Source organism: Phyllobates terribilis, unplaced genomic scaffold, assembly GCF_046119375.1.
Source record: "Phyllobates terribilis strain yellow unplaced genomic scaffold, ASM4611937v1 Scaffold_11__3_contigs__length_659146591, whole genome shotgun sequence".
Lineage (NCBI taxonomy): Eukaryota > Metazoa > Chordata > Amphibia > Anura > Dendrobatidae > Phyllobates > Phyllobates terribilis.
The window spans coordinates 104,678,854-104,698,381 of record NW_027362771.1 but is presented as its reverse complement, the minus strand read 5'-3'; the positions used below and the strand labels follow the sequence as shown (position 1 = coordinate 104,698,381).

The 19,528-nt window shown below is 41.6% G+C and overlaps 1 protein-coding gene and 1 long non-coding RNA gene across 2 annotated transcripts in view; one reads left to right on the top strand and one right to left on the bottom strand.

Annotated features, from left to right (window-relative positions):
- Positions 1-529: 529 nt before the first annotated feature.
- Positions 530-14,837, bottom strand: LMAN2 (lectin, mannose binding 2). The gene is made up of 8 exons (XM_073651392.1): positions 14,631-14,837; positions 7,713-7,831; positions 7,506-7,623; positions 7,339-7,418; positions 5,134-5,295; positions 4,875-4,989; positions 4,345-4,464; positions 530-1,380 (listed from the first exon to the last, which is right to left on the bottom strand). The coding sequence occupies exons 1-8, from the start codon at positions 14,773-14,775 to the stop codon at positions 1,220-1,222; spliced, it is 1,020 nt and encodes a 339-aa protein (XP_073507493.1). The 5' UTR covers positions 14,776-14,837; the 3' UTR covers positions 530-1,219.
- Positions 14,838-15,287: 450 nt separating this feature from the next.
- Positions 15,288-19,528, top strand: part of LOC141165015 (uncharacterized) — a 41,979-nt gene continuing 37,738 nt past the window's right edge. Inside the window, exon 1 of the long non-coding RNA XR_012251029.1 lies at positions 15,288-15,326. This is a non-coding gene — a long non-coding RNA (uncharacterized lncRNA). The remainder of the gene's footprint in view (positions 15,327-19,528) is intronic.

Below are 19,528 nucleotides of genomic sequence, written 5' to 3'. Positions count from 1 at the left end.
GTTATTTCTGGCATGTTTCCCCTCTTTTAATATGTTTTTATATGTTGAAGTTTGATTAATAAAGATTGTTGCATTTGTAGTGAGATGGCTTTTGCTTCCATTTTGCTGTAGGTTTAAATAAATTGTTCCACTCCGGGTTTTGGCTTACACACTGATGTAAAATACTGACCAAATACTGAAGGTGTGAACGTGGCCTAGTAGTGCAGTTGCATCCTGAATGATATGATCAGACATGAACGATGTTGAAACCTGGGCACAATTATAGAAAACTCTATATTCCATCTAGTAAAGTACGGTATGTTCCTTGTACGTGAATGCATCTATATGGGCTATTCATGAGCCTGTGATGGGTATAACCTATGCTTTTTGCCAAGAACAATCTTGAATTTTTTTTGCAAGAGAAAATCCAGCTGGGTAAAAACAATGTGTGTGCGCCTTGGCAAAATGTGACATGTGGCCCTTTGCTGGTGCGGTGTACTTGATTACCGCTGATGTAATATATGAGGACTGTTTAATGAGTCAACACAACTTTTTCATTTTCTCTCTTTAATGGGTGGCCAAATATCCTACAAACTTATAGGAAACCCCTCCACATTCCTGAAAAATGCAGTAGCAGAAAATCAATCCCAAGGATTTGTGTGATATGTAGTGCAGACCCAAGGCGAAATTCTTCTTTCTTCATTTCCAATTTTTGTAAACATTTTATATCAGCAAGGCTGATCCAGAAATCAAGCTATGATCAGGGCAGTTTGATCTCAACGGTGACGGACACTAGTTGTACGGAGCAGCCGTTCCAATCCACAGGATTGAGCCGCCGGATAGGTGCAACAGATTGGAAATTGGAGATGCTCCGCTAAACGTCCCTAGCACAAGTTTGTAGGTTCAGCAATCAAGAAAAGAAGATATATGAAAAACAATGCAGCCATGAACCTTCCCAAAAATATACTTAATGCACACTCCAGTTAAGTCAGACATTTATATTAAAAAAATAAATCAAATCAGACCTTCCCCAAAGAAAAAAAAAAAAGGTCTTTAAAAAGTGATTGTTCCTCTCCCACCCACCTTCTTGACGGCATTCATTCCCATTAACGAATAGTATGAAAATGCCACTTAAATTATCTCCTTAACACCCACGTAAGAAACATTTGTACAATCCATGTTTCTTGGGGGGGAAAAAAAGTTCACATTTTGGCTTTGGGTATATTGCCAGATCATACAGTTAATAGAAACGTTTGTTTCTTTCTTGACGTTTCTGGAACACCACAGCTCCCACCACCGCACAGACTATAATTCCCAAGAGCGCGGCGAGCAGCAGAAGAAACACCTTCCAACCAGTCAGAGGACCGCTGCGGAAGTTGCCCGTTGGATCGTCGACATTATCTGGAAGACAAGAAGGGAAAAAATAAATTAAATATCCTGAAAAAAAAAAAACCCACAAAACAGGTGTACATGTAGGAGATACCATATCCACCGCAGATATAGGCAGCTACAAAAGGATCATGTCTGAATACAGTCACACAATGTTCTGTTTGCATTTGGTTATGAGCCAGATTATACATGGTCATTGTCGAAATAGTGAATCCTGTTAACCCCTTCAAACAGAATATCGCCCTGTTATTAGTTTTTTTCCTCCCCTCCTTCCAAGAGCCATAACTTTTTTTATTTTACCATCCACATGCAGAACAAGTTGTACTTTTCATTGACATCATTCATTTTATCATGTGATGTACTGGATAGCGAAAAAAAGAATCCCAAGTGTGTTGAAATTGCAAAAAAAAGTGCAATACCACAAATTTTTTTTTTTTATTTATCACGTTCACTATACAGTAAAACTGACCTGGCAATATGATTCTCCAAGTCAGTACAATTATGCAGATACCAGCCAGGAATAGTTGTTTTTTTATTATTATTTAAGTGGTGAAAACAATTTCAGAAATTTGTAAAAAAAAAATAATATATATAAATAAATAAATAATAATAATTTTGCTCGTTTCGTCATTTTTTGGATATGGGGCTGTGTTGTGGCTTATTTTTTTGCACCCTGAGCTGACGTTTCTACTGATACAATTTTGGGGGTAGATATGATGTTTTGATCGCCTCTTATTGCAAAAAAATAACGGCAAAAAAAAAAAAACACATGTAATTTTTGAATTTGGATATTTTTATCGTTATGCCATTTACCAATTAGATTCATTTTATATTTTGATAATTGTACTTTTACAAATGCAAAAGTAAAAAAGCCAGGAGGAGCAAAAAAAAATACAAACTTTTTTAATTGGATCACAAAAAAAACAAAGTGGGAGAATGAGACACAAATCTCCAAAAGAGACCGAGTCAGATAGGATTACCTCCAAGTCATGCACAAACAAATGGTAATAAATCCACCTGTGTATTTAAAATGTGAAGGGACAGAATACCTGTATACCTCATGGGTGGATCAAAGCTGATGCATGTGCAATTAAGGTTAAGCCATACTGGACAAAGCATAATTACATCAGCAGACAATAGATGGCATCACATAATGTAAGTAACCTGATAGGAATTAGAGGGCAGGAGAGAGGACTACTGACATGAAATTCTCACCAGATGTCAGTAACAACCCACCCAATCCACACAGGCAAAGAAATAATACCATAGATGTCCATAAATTAAGTTAGGTGTAATAAGGACTGACACAGGGAAAAAGTATACAAAATGTATAGTTGATGTTTTTTTAATGGTTATGTATGCTTCAGCACTGCTATGTATAGTGAAAATTATGATCTCCTATGAACCAGGGCTGTGGAGTTGGAGTATCTGTGTCCATTTTAGTGTAAATGGTATAAAATGGTCAGACTCCGATTCCTGGAATATTTAATAAATTGGGTCCAGTAGTACAATGCAGGATGTGCAGTAAATGTTTTCATAAGAATTTTAGAAAGTTATGAAATGTTCTATAAATGTCTGTTCTGTTCCTGATCTAAGGATCTCGGCTTTTAGTTGAGATGAATCTGTGCTGCACTTTATGTACACGCTCAGTAGTGAGGCAGTGCTGTGGAGTCAGGGATATCGAGGAGTCGGAGGTTTTACTTACTAACTCCACAGCCCTGCTATGAACGCCAGCTACTGGCTGGCTATGCAGGAGAATCGTGATAAGCACGGAGGTCTTCAGCAGACCCCCGACTGTCATGGCAACCTATCGGCGCTCTGCAATCACATAGCGGGCGCATTGATGGGCGTATAGAATGACATGCCCCCCTGCCGGCGCGCGTTAAATGCCACAGGTGCAACCCTGCTTCACCCGTTGATGTTAGAGGCACATGATGGCTGGTTAAATCAGCCATCATCTGCTGGGAAACATGCGGGCTCGGAGTGCAAGCATGCATAAAAGTCAGGGACACGAGATATGACGTAACTGTATGTCGTGTCGGGGTTAAAGAGCAATGTTCACCACTTTTTACAAGACAAACTGGCAACACCATTATGAAATGGCTGAAGAGCTGAATACATTTTTTTTCTAATTCTCATTTCCTTTGCAGAGCTATTAGCTTGTGAAGTTTAGATGCCAATTTCCCTTTAAAACAAGAGGACATTAACAGGTTCTTCTCTGGAAGGGTTTACTTTTTCTCTGTATAATGGTGCCCAATTATAAAAGGTAAAAAAAAGTAAACACCCCCAGAGGTGATCACAACTGGCTTCCTGACCATGATCTGCTAAGACTCATGTCACAGTGCTGCGAGTTAAGAGCCTCTGCATGTGAGCATCGTGTCACACAAATGGGATAGATGTAAAGTTGGGTATAGGGGCATTATTCTCCGATGCCCTGAATAGTTCCAGAGCGTTGTACGCAACGATACACAACGCAGCTGTCCTCCTCCCCCTGTGAGATCTCAGTGAGACCTGGTTAGAGTAGAGTCTTACCAGATCACGGGAAGAAAGCTGGTCCTAACCTTCCCTAAGGGCATTTTTTCTGGTCTGTGCTATAAGGAATATTAGCAATAATGTCCATTTTTTTTCTCCACATTTACATGTTTTCTTGCCAAGATTATAGTGTTTCCAGGGCTTTTCCTGATCAATTTGATATGGAGTCTGATTGTGTGGGTCAATCAGAAGTGATAAACACCAATCCCGAAAAAAAAATAAGATGCGTTGGACCCTGCAGTCAACTGAGAAATGGCCACATGAGCACTCAGGTCAGAAGACTGGTTCTGACTTTCTATGAATGCAACAAATATTGAAACATGTAAAAGTATAATTTATTGTACTGTTCTTAGATCTACGCTTTATGTGCCATGTATATATTTCTTGTTCGGCCACATACACAACCGAGTATAATAAAAAGATCTCACTGCTATAGAAACTCACCTTTAGGAGACTTCAGGAGGCTTACACTGGGCTCTATTTTTGTCCAGTCGATATTTTCATCATCTGGCGAATGCTCTACCATAAGCTGGTATAACTTCATGGAAATAATATCATGATTATCTATAAAAAGATAAGATTTACAAAGTGTGCCAAATAATGGGAATAAACATTTGGTATTTATGGTAGATCTGTCAGAGTTTATCTACAAAAAGCTTACATTATTAAATAGACCTTATGAGACTTGTTATTTACTTCGAAAATCTATTCTAGAATGGTTATATAATGCTGATATGAAGCGATTTATCCTGATATTCATGAGTCTGATTGACAGCTGCAGCTTGCACTGAACAATGTGAGCTCAGCAGCAGGGAGGGGGGACACTGAGGAACTGTCATTCAGGATAGGTGGGCAGAGACTGATTAAAGATTATACAACCATGCTGACAAGGATATTCATTAGTAAATGCAGCATGTTCATCAGGTCTAAGTGATTTCATTGAAATGCTGCCTTTTTGCAATTAGAGTTCTAACCTGATAAGTCTCCAGTTGCTGCAGTAGCACCAAAATAGTACCCTGTTGGCAACCGAACACCCGATATATCAACACAATTCTTCCATTCGTTTTTCCCTTCAATGTCCGTCATGATCTTCAGAAAAATGAAAGAAGTTAACTTGCAGGATAATTCTCATCTATTTGCTTTACAAACAGCAACACACAAGCAATGTCATGATACTATATATCTTCTGCGGCAAGTGAAGAATATGCAATCGAAACCTTACACTTTTCTTACCGTGAGACGTCCACGAGAGTATCGAACAGCTAGAAATGTGTCATGGTTACTATTGCGAACATCAGCAGTGCAGCCTGCTAATTCTACTGTGCGCCCATCTTTGCCATGGTCGTACTCCAAGGAGCCATTGTTTACCATGGCTGAGATATATGGAAAGACACGCTGAAGAGAAAAAGCTAGGATTAATATCTGAGAAACCAGTTTCTTGAGATTGGTAGGAAATAAATTGGTAAAAATGTTTAAGTGCCGTGTCTATAATATAGAATACAACTATGTAGCCCCATGCATTTAGTAGCACCTTGTATCTGGAAATATTCAGATACCTGCTGGTGATTGCTTTGCACATCTTTACGTCAATGCCTCTATTAGAAAGATAGCTAGACCATACAAACCACGCACTTAACTTATTTGTCCCTTTAAGTTCTTCATAAATTGGGAGCTTTTGGCCATGGCCCCAATATCAGTATTTGGTCAGTATTCGGTCAGTATTTTTTCTCAGGAGTGGGAGCCAAAACCAGGAGTGGGTGATAAATGCAGAATTGGTGACTTGTTTCTATTATACCTTTTCTCTGATTGTTCCTCACCTGGTTTTAGCTCCCAGTCCTGAGTAAAAATACTGACCGAATACTGACCAAATACTGATAGTGGGGCCGTGGCCTTACTCCTCTAGTTTGAGCTGTTCATTTCTGTTACTCTGTAATGTCTTTATATTGTTTGTACAAGTAACGTCTGAATTGTAAAGTGCCGCGGAATATGTTGGCGCTATACAACTTATTACTACTGCATTTCGACTGTCACTTTCAATTTTTCGTTTTCAATTTTTCCTCCCCTTCTTTCAAGATCCATAACTTTTTTTTTTCTGTCCACACAGCCTTATGGGGACTTGTTTTTTTGCGGGACGAGTTGTACTTTTGAATGCCATCATTGATTTTATCATGTGATGCACTGGAAAATATTCCAAGTGGGTTGAAATTGAAAAATAAGTGCAATTTCATAATTTATTTTATTATTTTTATTTTGGGAGGTGGAGTTATTCACCATGTTCACTATAAGGTAAAACTGACCTGGTAATAGGATTCTCCAGGTAAGTAGGATTACACAGATACTAAACATGTATAGCATTGTTTTTATTATTTAAGTGGTCAAAAAACAACAACTTTGTGCCGCCATTTTCTGAGACACAACACTTTCATTTCGTGGGATATAGGGCTGTGTGAGGTTCTATTTTTTTGCGCCCTAAGCAGATTCCAATTTGGGGTAGATACGAAGCTTTGCAATGTTGCTGTGGCCAGAAAAACATAATTCTGACTTTTTCATCTTTTTTTTCTCGTTACGCCGTTTATCCATCAGATTAATTTATTTTAATAGATTGGACTTTTATGAACGCAGAAATACCAAATATATATTTTTCTTTGATTTATTTTTTATGGGGCAAAGGTGGGGGAGGTGGTTGATTTGAACCTGTGTTTTTTTTATTTTTGTTTCCTATTTTTAAAAAACTTTTTTTTTTTTACTTTTTAATGTATTTAATAATCCCCTTAAGGGACTTAAAGCTGCGATCCTCTGATCGCTTGTACTATACATAGCAGTGCATGAGCACTGCTATGTATAGCTAAAATCACAATCTCCTATGAACGCAAGCTAAAGGCTGGCTTTCACAGGCAAAGGAAAATCATCATGACACGCATGGAGGTCTTCAGCAGACCTTGGGCTGTCATATTTTGTTTATTTATTTTACTCACATAGCGCCATTATTTCCACAGCGCTTTACAAACATTATATCCACTGTCCCCATTGGGGCTCACAATCTACATTCCCTATCAGTATGTCTTTGGAGTGTGGGAGGAAACCGGAGAACCCGGAGGAAACTCACGCAAACATGTAGAGAACATACAAACTCCTTGCAGATGTTGTCCTTGGTGGGATTTGACCCAGGACCCCAGTGCTGCAAGGCTGCAGTGCTAACCACTGAGCCACCGTGCTGCCCTGTCATAGCAACCAATCAGCGCCCCGCAATCACATCATAGCCACGTGGAATGACTTGCTCTCCTGCTGGTGACTGTTAATTGCCACTGTCAAAGATTGACAGCGGCATTTAACAGGTTAAAAGCTGTGGGTGGAATGAAGCACATGAAGACCATCATCTGCTAAATCAGCCATCATCTGCTGGGAAAGACAGCAGAAAGGCGGGAACTCCACACTCACCTCTGTTGTTTCATCATTGGGATAGGTATCTACAAAGACTGCCAAGCCATGAAACTTGTCTTGGTTTCCAAACACGGGTCCTTAAGAAATATATTGTAAACTTTAAGTGTTAAATCATTAAAGAGCAATAAGAACAGTCAAACCAGCTCCAACAGATAAAAAGTCACCTTGCTGTAGACGATCCTTTGCATACCACAGGGCAAAGCCATCTCCATGAAGGTTCTTTTTTCCTGCCCCATGGATCCGGAAATGTATATGCAGCTCCCAGTCCTTCAAGAAACATGGCTGTGGAGAAAAATAGGATTTATTCTACTAGATAATACAAATTATGATTGTTACAATCAGCAATAAAAGTACAAAAAAACACAACTTACCATACTGTTCCAAATGGACCCCTCTTTACTCCGCTCATCTGGTGTCAAGCGCACGTACTGACTTGTTAGCATTGTGCTGCCCATAAAATCCCATAGTGGCATTGAGCTGGACCCCACCCCTATAAAATAAGAACATCATTAAAGCATACCTGTCATTTCAGGTGACTTTCAGAGTAAGCTGTCGAGTGTGTACATCAGGAGTGACACCATTTCTGGCCTTTTTATGATTTGTATCCTACATTTTCCACCAGTCCGGCCCACCTACAGACTCTCTGTAAAGTCTCTATTTAGGAATACATTTAAGACATACTGTATATTAAAAGCTTATTCCCATTTATGGTATATCCTCAGGTGCGGATCCCAAAAGGAAGGATCTTTTAGGAACTTCCGAGAAATTATTGGAGAATGTTGCTTACTTATGGCAGTAGAGACCGGTATGGTTCCCAGAGATGGGACACATATGTCAGACATTTAGGTCATAAATATGCAGGTATTCCATAAATTACTACCATGGAAATAACTTCTGGGATTTCAATAATTATGATTTTTAAGGGAAGGCATTATTAAACTTGACATATCTAGATCATTTTGTGTTCCTTCACCATAGACATTAATCAAATCCCAACACAGACAATTTTTTTACTATTTTTTATCCCCTCCTGCTTCCAAGAGCCATAACCATTTTTCTGTCGACAGAGGCATATGAGGGCTTGTTTTTCTCGTTACAAGCTGTAGTTTTGAATGATATGATGCCATATAATGACCTTATAAAATGGTTCTTCAGGACAGCATAATTAAAGCAATACCAAACTTCGAGACTTTATATTTTTGTGGCTAAAAAGAAAAATTCTAAACTTTTCTATTTTTCTGTTCATTCTGTTCTGTGTGAGGGCTTTATTTTTGTTCTGCAAGTTGTCATTTTGATTGGTTTCAATTTAAGGAACATATAATGTTTTGATCACTGTTTAGTGCAGAAGACAAAAAACAGCAATTATGTAAATACTATGCAGGTTAAAGGGACTCAGCACAAAATGACAGTTCAAACTACAGTGATTGATGGCAGCTCTATTGTACTACTGAAGGCCTCGATAAGGCGGGGTAGTAACACTATGTACCCTGATAAGACTGCCTGCAGCTCCCCTGACACTCCTTCATCTTTAGGGTAGGGGACTATACTTCATTACTGTCAACTAAACCCATTTCTCTGTCAATTGACTACTTTCAGCTGACAAAGTGCACACCATGCTGTACGGTGTATGCAGACAATACTGTAAGGAACGGTGCTCCCACAATATGGCTGCCCTCCGGAAAGCATTTAATAAAAATAAAATAATAATAATAATAAATTTTACTCTGTTCTATAGGAGTACATTTAATAAAAATCAATAACAACCCCATTCAAAATGCAGTACCCACCCAGGGCAATAAGCTGGTAGCCATGTGGCTTGTTCCTGGCACACACAGGGGAAATCCAGTGCGGATTATCATTGGGGACCATGGCAGGCCTACTAACATGCATTTTTTAAGTGTTTTTGCCGCTACGGAAACGCTTAAAAAACGCATCGTGGGCACACATCCTTACATGGTGGCCATTCAAATGAATGAGTCTGATAAAAAGCCACCTGGACATAGCTTTGCCTACTGACTCAGAAGGGGGTCCAGCATATAAAACATCCTGTTTCCTCGTCATACAGTTGCTTTAGGCTGTGTGCCCACGATGCCTTTTTTAAGCATTTCCGCAGCCGCAAAAACGCTACAGAAACGCTTAAAAAACGCTTGGTAGAAGGCCTGCCATGTCCCCAATGATAATCCGCATGTGCGGTGTTCATGCTGCGGATATATTTCCGCTGCGGATTATCATTGCGGAAAAAAACGCAGCACTACCAATTACTTTGCGGAAGCACTGCGTTTTCGCCGCCATTGACTTGCATTGGAACACATGGATTCCGCATCACTGCATCTGTACATGCGGAATCCAAGCGTTTCAATGTGCGGATGGTACCCGGGTGTGGAGGACTCTCCTCCGGACCCGAGTATCATAGAACCTGTAAAAAAAAGAATAAAATAAAAAATAAATATATACTTACCTTCTGATGGCCCCCGGTCTCCTTGTCTTCGCTTGCCGGCAGATCGCGGTGGACTGAAGGACCTGTGCTGACGTCATAGTCATGCGACGGCAGGTCCTTCAGTGTAGTGTACCGCGATCAGCCGGCAGCCAGGACGGAGCGAAGCAAGACTGCGGAGGAAATCAGAGGGTAAGTATAGATTTATTTTTTACCATTCTTTAAGGTCACACTATATAAATCCATGCCGGTTGTATGGATTTATATAGTGTGACCAAGTTATCAAGCACTTTCCAAGTGATGCTAAAATCGCTTGGAAAGCGCTTGACAACCCGCATGCGGAAATGCCAGTGAAGAACGCTTCACATCCGCATGTCCAATCCGCATGCGTTTTTTTTCTGCCAGGGAGAAAAATACGGAGCATTTCTGCATCGTGGGCACATAGCCTTAAAGAGTATTTTTATTCCTGTGCAAATTTCTTACTGAGCCTCCATTGCAGGTGTTAATGAGTGAAAGATGAGGAATATTTCCCAAATGTTTCACGTTGAACATTACAGACGATTTAATAGTGGCTGCAGAGCCCAAGAAAACAATTGTTTTTTTATTTTGCCTCTCCATTGCAGATATTAGCAGTCAAAGTATTTGGAACCTAATGCGTTACAAATAAACAAATGTATACAAGTGGGTATTATCAGCGTTTTCACAGGCAGTGTGTACTTCTCCATGTATGATTCTAACCAATCAAACAGGCAGCAATACTTAAATGGAAGAAAAACACATCCCCGCCACAGCTTATAGCAGGCTTCTCAATGTGAGATGTAATGATACAGTGCTGATCTCTTGGTGGTGCAGCGGAGTTTAGTTGTGTCACATTACAAACCCTTCTACCAGTCCTCCTCATTACTGAGTGTCAGCAACCACACTAATGAATGCTGTGCCAAGGCAACTGGTAATCGCTCTGCAGTGACAACAGGGCTGGTTGTCATTACATGTTAAACAGGACTAATCATCTTCCTCTGAACAATTCCTGTGTGAGATATAATGAGAAGGGGAGGGGAAGCACAGCAGAGCTCACAGTGCTAGGAGAGGGGGAGAGTTGATAGAGGGATTTGTAATGTGACACAGCTACACTCTGCTGCACTGCTCCTCTCCCCACACTGACTCATGCAGGAGGTTAGACCAGGAGATCAGCACTATATGATTACATCTCACACACTGAGAAATCTTCTCTAAGCTATGATGGGGACGTGTTTTTTCCTTTGAGTGTTGCTGTCTGTAAAAGATTGGTCATCATGCAGAAAGAAGTACACACCACCAGGAAAAACACTGATTGCACCTAGTGCTGAGCAAGTATGTTTCATTAACCCTTTCGGCGAGCACGCTTGGGTGCTTGCCGAGTATTTTGGCATGCTCGGCATTTTCTTTACTGTCGACAGTAAAAGAAATGCCAAGCACACCAATATACTCGACGAGCAACCGAGCGTGCTTCCTGAAAGGGTTAATGAAACATACTCACTCAACACTATTTGCACCCACTCGGACTTCAAAAAAAGGTTAACACATTTGGTGTAAAATACTTTGCTTGCTAATATCTCCACAACAGATAGACAAAATGAAAAAAAAACACAAACACATTCTATTCCGCTCTGCAGCCACTATTACATCGTGTCCAGTTCAACATGAAACAAATTGGTGAAAGCCCCTCTTTAAAGCAGGGCTGCGGAGTCGGTATAAAATGGACCGACTCCTAAAATATATAATAAATTGGGTACAGTAGTCCAATGCAGTTTGTGGGGAATATTTTTTCATAAGAATTTGGGAAAGTTGTGAAATGTCCTATAAATGTCTGTACTATTCCTGATCTAAGGGTCTAGACTTTTAGCTGAGATGAATCTGTGCTACAGTAAATTTATCACTTAAACATGAGCCATGTATACGGGAGTCGGAGTCATGGAAGTTGAGGAGTCGGAGGTTTGGCTTACCAACTCCACAGCCCTGCTTTAAAGGGTTATTTCCAATATTGTAAGCTATTCAGTAGGATAGGGGCTAACTTCCTGATCACTGGGGGTCTGACTGCTGAGACCCACAGTGATCTAAGAACAGGGCTTTTCTTGAATAGAGTGGAGGTGCTCATGCTCGGCATCTCCATATCCTATAGCCTCCCAATTCATCAAGCAGTTCTCAGTTTTCTGGTGTAAAATTGCTTGAAATGTTGCAAAATTTTAGCACAACTCAATTGTGAAAACATTTTGCTACATTTGTTATTATTCATGTCCTGGCTAGTTCCAAAATGGATGAAGCTTAGCCTGAGAGCGCGGAGGGAGGAGTGGCCGAACACACACGGCAGGTTCATTTCAATTTACGTCACAAATTGGCATCAATTACAACAGAAATGTATTCAGTCCCTGGATGGGGAACATTTCTTGCAGTGGCTCACAGCAGCTGAAAGACTAAGTGCATCTTACTCCAGCGCACTCTTCACCAAAACGCCAGTCTTCATGAATCAGGGCCAAAGAATAAAGTGGAGGTCAAGCACGCGCACCTCACCTCCATTCAAGATGGGGCCCTGAAAATCCTGGTTAAGATCGCAGGGGGTCCCATCAGTCAGATCTCTAAAATTCAGCATATTATGTTGAAAATAACCCTTGAAAAATATATAAAATAAAAATTTCATTTTTCTACTGTGCCAATATTCCAGACCATGTATGTTGTAGCAGAGTACTGCATGCAAACACCACAAGGTGAAGCAAGGCTCTCTTGTATGAGATAACTGCAAAGACATCCAATTTAGGAATCCTTGGTGCGTTGTCACTTCACCATCATACAAACTTTCACTAAGGGGATGAGACAATACTGGAGTTTGGTCGATGTGAATAAACCTATCAGGAATGAGCGTCTTCAGATAATTGGCTGTGTAAACAGGCTGCCAATTACCTGATGAAAGAGCACAACTTTAGGTCTCATTCACACTATGGGTTTAAACAATTAGGTGAAAAAATGGTACCAATTTTATCAGTGTATGGTCTGTGTCCGTTTATTACCATCAATGGGTCATCAGTGTTTTTCATGGATGAATAAATAACAGCTTTTCCTATCCTTTGCAAAGTGAAAGGGACTGTCAGCACAGAATGACTGTTCAAACTAACTACAAGCACTCAGAGCATCATGGTGGGGCCAAACATTTATGTACACCTTCCCTGCTTGTTTTCCCTCTGTAGCCACCTCCCTCTTTGATTGACAGCTCTGGCTTTATAGGGCCAGAGAAGGGTGGAGATAGATGGAAAACAAGCAGGTGGGAAAGTGTATATAAATGTGTGGTCAGGCCATGATGCACCGAGTGCCTGTACTGGGTTTCAACTGTGATTCTCTGCTGACAGAGTCCCTTTAACTATGGACAGCACATGGATGCCATCTGCGTGCTGTCCGTGGTTTTCATGGAGCCATACACTTATATTGGCACTTTTCATCTGTGATACTGAAGAAAAATGGACCTGGTCTGTGAAAAAATATGGACATGTGAACAGCCCTATAGACTATAATGGCAACAAGTTGTATCCATGAAAAAAATGGATAGAACACATACGTACAGCATGGATATCTGAATGAGGCCTTGATATTCTTGCATTGTCAAAATTTATAATACATGGCATGTCATGGCAACTGTACTGCCCAATGTGCCGGGGAATGACACTACACCTGACCCTAAAGAAGAGCTAAAATGTAGATATACAGTAAGGTGTGCATTTACAGTGGCCCATTATCAGGGACTTATAATTGGCCAGTGATGAATGAACAAAACGCTTGTTTGTCAGATGAAATAAGATTTCAGCTTGCTAAAAGTCACCATTCTGGGCAGTACATTGTCCTGTAGTAACAGTACTTGTCCAGCCGAGAGCAGTGTCAGTGTGTGCACAAAACTATTGTGTAATGATTGTCCTATGTGCATGAAATTGTAGTCGAATAGTCCAAACAGGCTATTAGCCGACAATACATTGGTTTGCATATATGTGGTTAGCAGCTGCAGTTGTGTAGTGTTAATGTAGGGTCCATTTAAACCTATTTACAGTGGCTGTTAAATGATGGCTTACAGAGGTGATGGGCGGTCCTTTAATAGCCGGCTTCAGCAGTCTGACTGCACTCCTATGTGCACAGGACAATCAGTAATACATCGTCCTCTGTGCATACACTGTCATTGCTCTTGAAGGTATGTTCTGTCTACACAGGACAATGTATGCAGAGAATGGAGAATTCTAAGCAATCTTAAAGGGACTGTCAGCACAGAATGACTGTGCAAACCAAGACCAAGCGCTCGGTGCATCATGGTGGAGCCAATAATTTATATACACCTTCACACCTGCTCGTTTTCCATCCATCTGGAAAAGTTTGGCCACTTCATAATGCACCGAGCGCCTGTGCTTGGTTTGAACAGTCATCCTGTGCTGACAGCATCCCTTTCACCAGACGAACGCGCATTTGGCAGTCTGCTTACTGGCCAATTACAATCCGCTGATAATCGGCCACTGTCACCTTACAGCCATACCTACAGTTCCCCGTGGTTGGACATTCTGGTGGGATATTCTCCTGCACATGGCAGTACAGTTACCATGACACCATAAATTCTGACCATACATGAGGATTAATGTGTAACTATGCTCACAAAATACTTACAAACTTGTTAAAAAGTGGTCAGTGGCCACTGCGTTCATTTTCTAACCTTTAGTAGAAATATGAGACCAGTATTGTGATTGGCTGCTATGCTCCAGATAACACAGAGGAGTATGGGCGCGCAAGTATTCGCGCTCAGAGCACCGCTGCCACCAGTGACCACTCGGTGCTGCCGATCACTGCCTCTTACCCTGGTACGGCTTAATAAGCGAATGCTCCCGCTTCATGTGCTCACTGTTGCCATCCGTGAGATCGGCGCTGGCCCTGTGTGACAGGAAGCCCAGAAGAAGTGAGTGGAGGAGCAGGAGAGCAGACTTCCACACCGCCGCCATCATCACCAGCTCTTGGCAGCACGGTGCTTCCTGGTACGTCACTTCCGACGTTTCTTTGCCCACCCCAGAACTTGTCTAAATGTGACAAGCGACCACATTATACATCTGGGACCGTGACTGGCGCTGGGGAACCTATAGACTTTGTGCTGTGAGGGCAGCAGAGCCCAAAGCAGATATCTTTGTCTTAGTTCCAGACTTTCAGCGATACCTTGCCCTTCATAAAAATGGCGTATATCGTAACTGAGTGCTTGTCTAGCATGTGATTACCAGGGAGTGATTCGGATTCATTATAGAACTTGAAGTAGGAAGCCATTTTGTTGAGGATATTCGTCGCAGGCTTTCAAAGGGTTTGGTCTCCATAAAAATGGCGCCTTCAGCAACTATCACTGGCGTCTTGGTCTTGTTTGTAACACGAGCACTTTGCCCTCTAGTGACTCAAGCTTTTTTTCTGTCAGGTCGCTAGCCAATCAGCGAACAGCAAGTAATCACTTTTAACCAATAGGAATCTTTGCTCTAAGTAGCAGCCAATGCAGCGTCTGGTTACGGTATAGTAGGTGAGGCACCTTCTGTGGTAGTGTTTCACGGTCTGAAGAGTTCTCATTATGATTCTACTACATGATAAAATTCTCATTGTATAATAATGGTTTATATGTTGCTAAATTCTGTCTCGCTGGAAACTATTTACATATTAACCCTCAACTGGTGAGGTGGGGTTTGCCACACCCCAGGGAATTTTTGTTTGGCTGCCATTCATTGAAAGATGCTGGTATGAGGATACGTGTCTCACTAGCTTCCATCCATTTGTGGGTGTCAAAAATTGGTTAGACTCATGTGTAATCAATCGCCAATAAGAAAACGATTAAAACAAACGTGATCTTTGCATTTTCTGTAAAAATAAGAGATTTCTAAACACTGGGGTATAGGAAACCCCACATCACCAGTTGCGTGACAAAAACCCCACCTCTCCAGTTGAGGGTTAATAGATCGCCTGTGTGTTCCACAACGCCTCAGTCTGTGTACAAACTTCAACTCCTGCAGCCAATCAGTGAGCTCCATCTGCATCGGTACCGCCGACAAGCCCAGTGATTGGCTGCTGCAGTCATCAGCGGAGAAGCAGCAGTGGACCTGGGGTGGGTTGGTTTTGCTGTGTTTATTTTCATCATCTGAAAGCCTATAGATAAATACTAATTATTCTCAGACATCTATAAAGTATTTGGGGGAAAAGTCACATGCAACTTGTAGCCTGCGACAAAAAACCAACAGTGTTGGAATTTTTTTGTGACAGTCAAAGGTTGTAATATGACCCCACTGTGTGATGTTGCAATGTGACACAGAGATCTCTATGTTGTGCGACCAGGACATTATTACAGGAAGGGGCCAAGATGGAGGACATTATTACAGAATGGTGGAAATTATTACAGGAAGGAGCCAGGATGGAGTACATTATTACAGGATGGTGGAAATTATTACAGGAAGGAGCCAGGATGGGGGACATTATTACAGGATGGTGGAAATTATTACAGGAAGGAGCCAGGATGGAGGACATTATTACAGGATGGTGGAAATTATTATAGGAAGGAGCCAGGATGGATAACATTATTACAGGATGGTGGAAATTATTACAGGAAGGAGCCAGGATGGGGGACATTATTACAGGATGGTGGAAATTATTACAGGAAGGAGCCAGGATGGGGGACATTATTACAGGATGGTGGAAATTATTACAGGAAGGAGCCAGGATGGAGGACATTATTACAGAATGGGGGAAATTATTACAGGAAGGAGCCAGGATGGGAGACATTATTACAGGATGGTGGAAATTATTATAGGAAGTAGCCAGAATGGGGGAAATTATTACAGGAAGGAGCCGGGATGGGGGACATTATTACAGGATGGTGGAAATTATTATAGGAAGTAGCCAGGATGGGGGACATTATTACAGGATGGGGGAAATTATTACAGGAAGGAGCCGGGATGGGGGACATTATTACAGGATGGTGGAAATTATTACAGGAAGGAGCCGGGATGGAGGACATTATTACAGGATGGTGGAAATTATTACAGGAAGGAGCCGGGATGGAGGACATTATTACAGGATGTTGGACATTATTACAGGATGGTGGAAATTATTACAGGAAGGAGCCGGGATGGAGGACATTATTACAGGATGGTGGAAATTATTACAGGAAGGAGCCAGGATGGGGGACATTATTACAGGAAGGAGCCAGCATGGAGGACATTATTACAGAATGGGGGAAATTATTACAGGAAGGAGCCAGGATGGGGGACATTATTACAGGATGGTGGAAATTATTACAGGAAGGAGCCAGGATGGAGGACATTATTACAGGATGGTGGCAATTATTATAGGAAGTAGCCAGGATGGAGGACATTATTACAGGATGGTGGAAATTATTACATGAAGGAGCCAGGATGGAGAACATTATTACAGGATGGTGGAAATTATTACAGGAAGGAGCCAGGATGGTGGAAATTATTACAGGATTGTGGAAATTATTACAGGATGGTGTAAATTATTACAGGAAGGAGCCAGAATGGAGGACATTATTACAGGATGGTGGAAATTATTACAGGATGGAGGACAGTATTATAGGAACAGCCCCAGGATTAAGGACATGTCATAGTTGACCCTGCTCCTCACCCCCTGTGCTCCACCCCCTACACAATGGTCTATGTACCACTTATCAGATGCTTCAATTACAAAAGATAGAGTCAGACTCAGTTTATTGCTGCTATAGTATATGTGGATTTCTTGAAACAATAGTAAGAGTCTAAAAAAGCCCCAGTGGCCAGTGTGAAAATTGCAAGATTCAAAATGTAGTAATTATCATGGTATGAAAAAAAAAATTGCCAACATTGTTTAAAAATGCCGGTAACACAAATACCTGATTCAGGCTGTGTGCCCACGATGCGTTTTTTAAGCCTTTCCGCAGCAGCAAAAACGCTGCAGAAACGCTTTAAAAACACATGGTAGAAGGCCTGCCATGTCCCCAATGATAATCTGCATGTGCTGTGCACATGCTGCGGAAATTTCCGCTGCGGGTTATCATTGCAGAAAAAACGCAGCACTACCAATTATTTTGCGGAAGTGCTGCGTTTTCACCGCCATTGACTTGCATTAGAACGCATGGATTACTCATCACTGTAGATGTATGTAGATGCGCAATCCACGCGTTCCAATGTGCGGATGGTACCCAGGTCTAGAGGAGAGGAGAATCTCCTCCGGACCCGGGTACCATAGAACCTGTGAAAAAAAGAATAAAGTAAAAAATAAATATGATACTTACCTTCTGGCTGCCCCCGGTGCGCTCCTCCTCTCATGGCGGCAAATCGCGATGGACTGAAGGACCTGCGCTGACGTCATAGTCATGTGACAGGTCATGTGACGGGTCACGCGACGCTGACTTCGGCAGGTCCTTCAGTGCAGTGTACCCCGATCTGCCGGCAGTCAGCACCGAGTGAAGCAAGACTCCGGGGGCCATCGGAAGGTAAGTATCGATTTATTTTTTATTTTAATACATTCTCTCGGGTCACAGTATATAAATCCATGCCGTTTGCATGGATTTATATAGTGTGACCAAGTTGTCAAGCACTTTCCAAGTGATGCTAAAATCGCTTGAAAAGCGCTTGTCAACCCGCATGCGGAAATGCATGTGAAGAACGCTTCACATCCGCATGTCCCTGGCAGGAAAACACATGTACAATCCGCATGCGTTTTTTTCTGCCAAGGAGATGCAGAAACACTCAGGAAAAATCCGGAGCATTTCTGCATCGTGGGCACATAGTCTCAAACACATTTTCTGATGATGGCTTTTCTATAAAGCAACACTGTAGCAGATTTTTTTTTTTTTTACTTTAGCACTGGAGTGGTATCACTAATGTATAGCCCGTGCCCCTAGTAAAATACCTACCAGCCTTCGTTTTCTGCTCTTCCTTGCACCGCTCTACTCCCACTCAACCATCTTGTGACCGCAGCCTCTGACTGACCAGAAGTCAGAGGTAACAGTCACAAGCTCTCAATATAAGTCTATGAGAGGCTCATTCTCGTCTTGTTCTGGCTCTCATAGACCTACATTGAGTTGTGACTCCCGGATCACCCAGCAAACACTGGTATAATCCGTCAAGTCACAACCAGCAGTAGACCAACCGAAGCAGCGCCGATAAAAGATGAAGTCGGTGAATGGTAAGGGTATTACTACGGGCAGAGCACATGCATTTGTGATACTACATACCAAATTTAAATAAAAAAAAACAGAATGGTGCTTTAAAAGGATTGTCAACTGATTTTAACCCCTTCACTACATCTGATGTACCTATACTTCATGGCCGAGAAGGAGTTCCCGCCCAATAACGTTATGTCATGGCGATCTTGTGGGGGACAGGAGCTGTGCCCACGCGATTGCTGCTGGGAGCTCAGCTAAAGTCATAGGCGAGCTATCAGAATAAAAAACAATCAAAAAATGTTATGGGCTCGAAAATGGTACCAATAAAAACGTCAGCTTGTCTCACAAAAAACAAGCCCTCACATGACTCTGTTGACAGAAATATCGAAAAATTATAGCTCACAAAATATGGCAATGCAAAAACTTTTTTTTGCAAAATAAAGCATTTTTTAATTTGTGATAGCAGCTAGTGTTGAGCGAGCACTAAAATGCTCGGGTGCTCGAAGCTCAGGCTGAGCTCACCGTGATACTCGGGTGCTCGACCCGAGCAACGAGCCCAATGTTAGTCTATG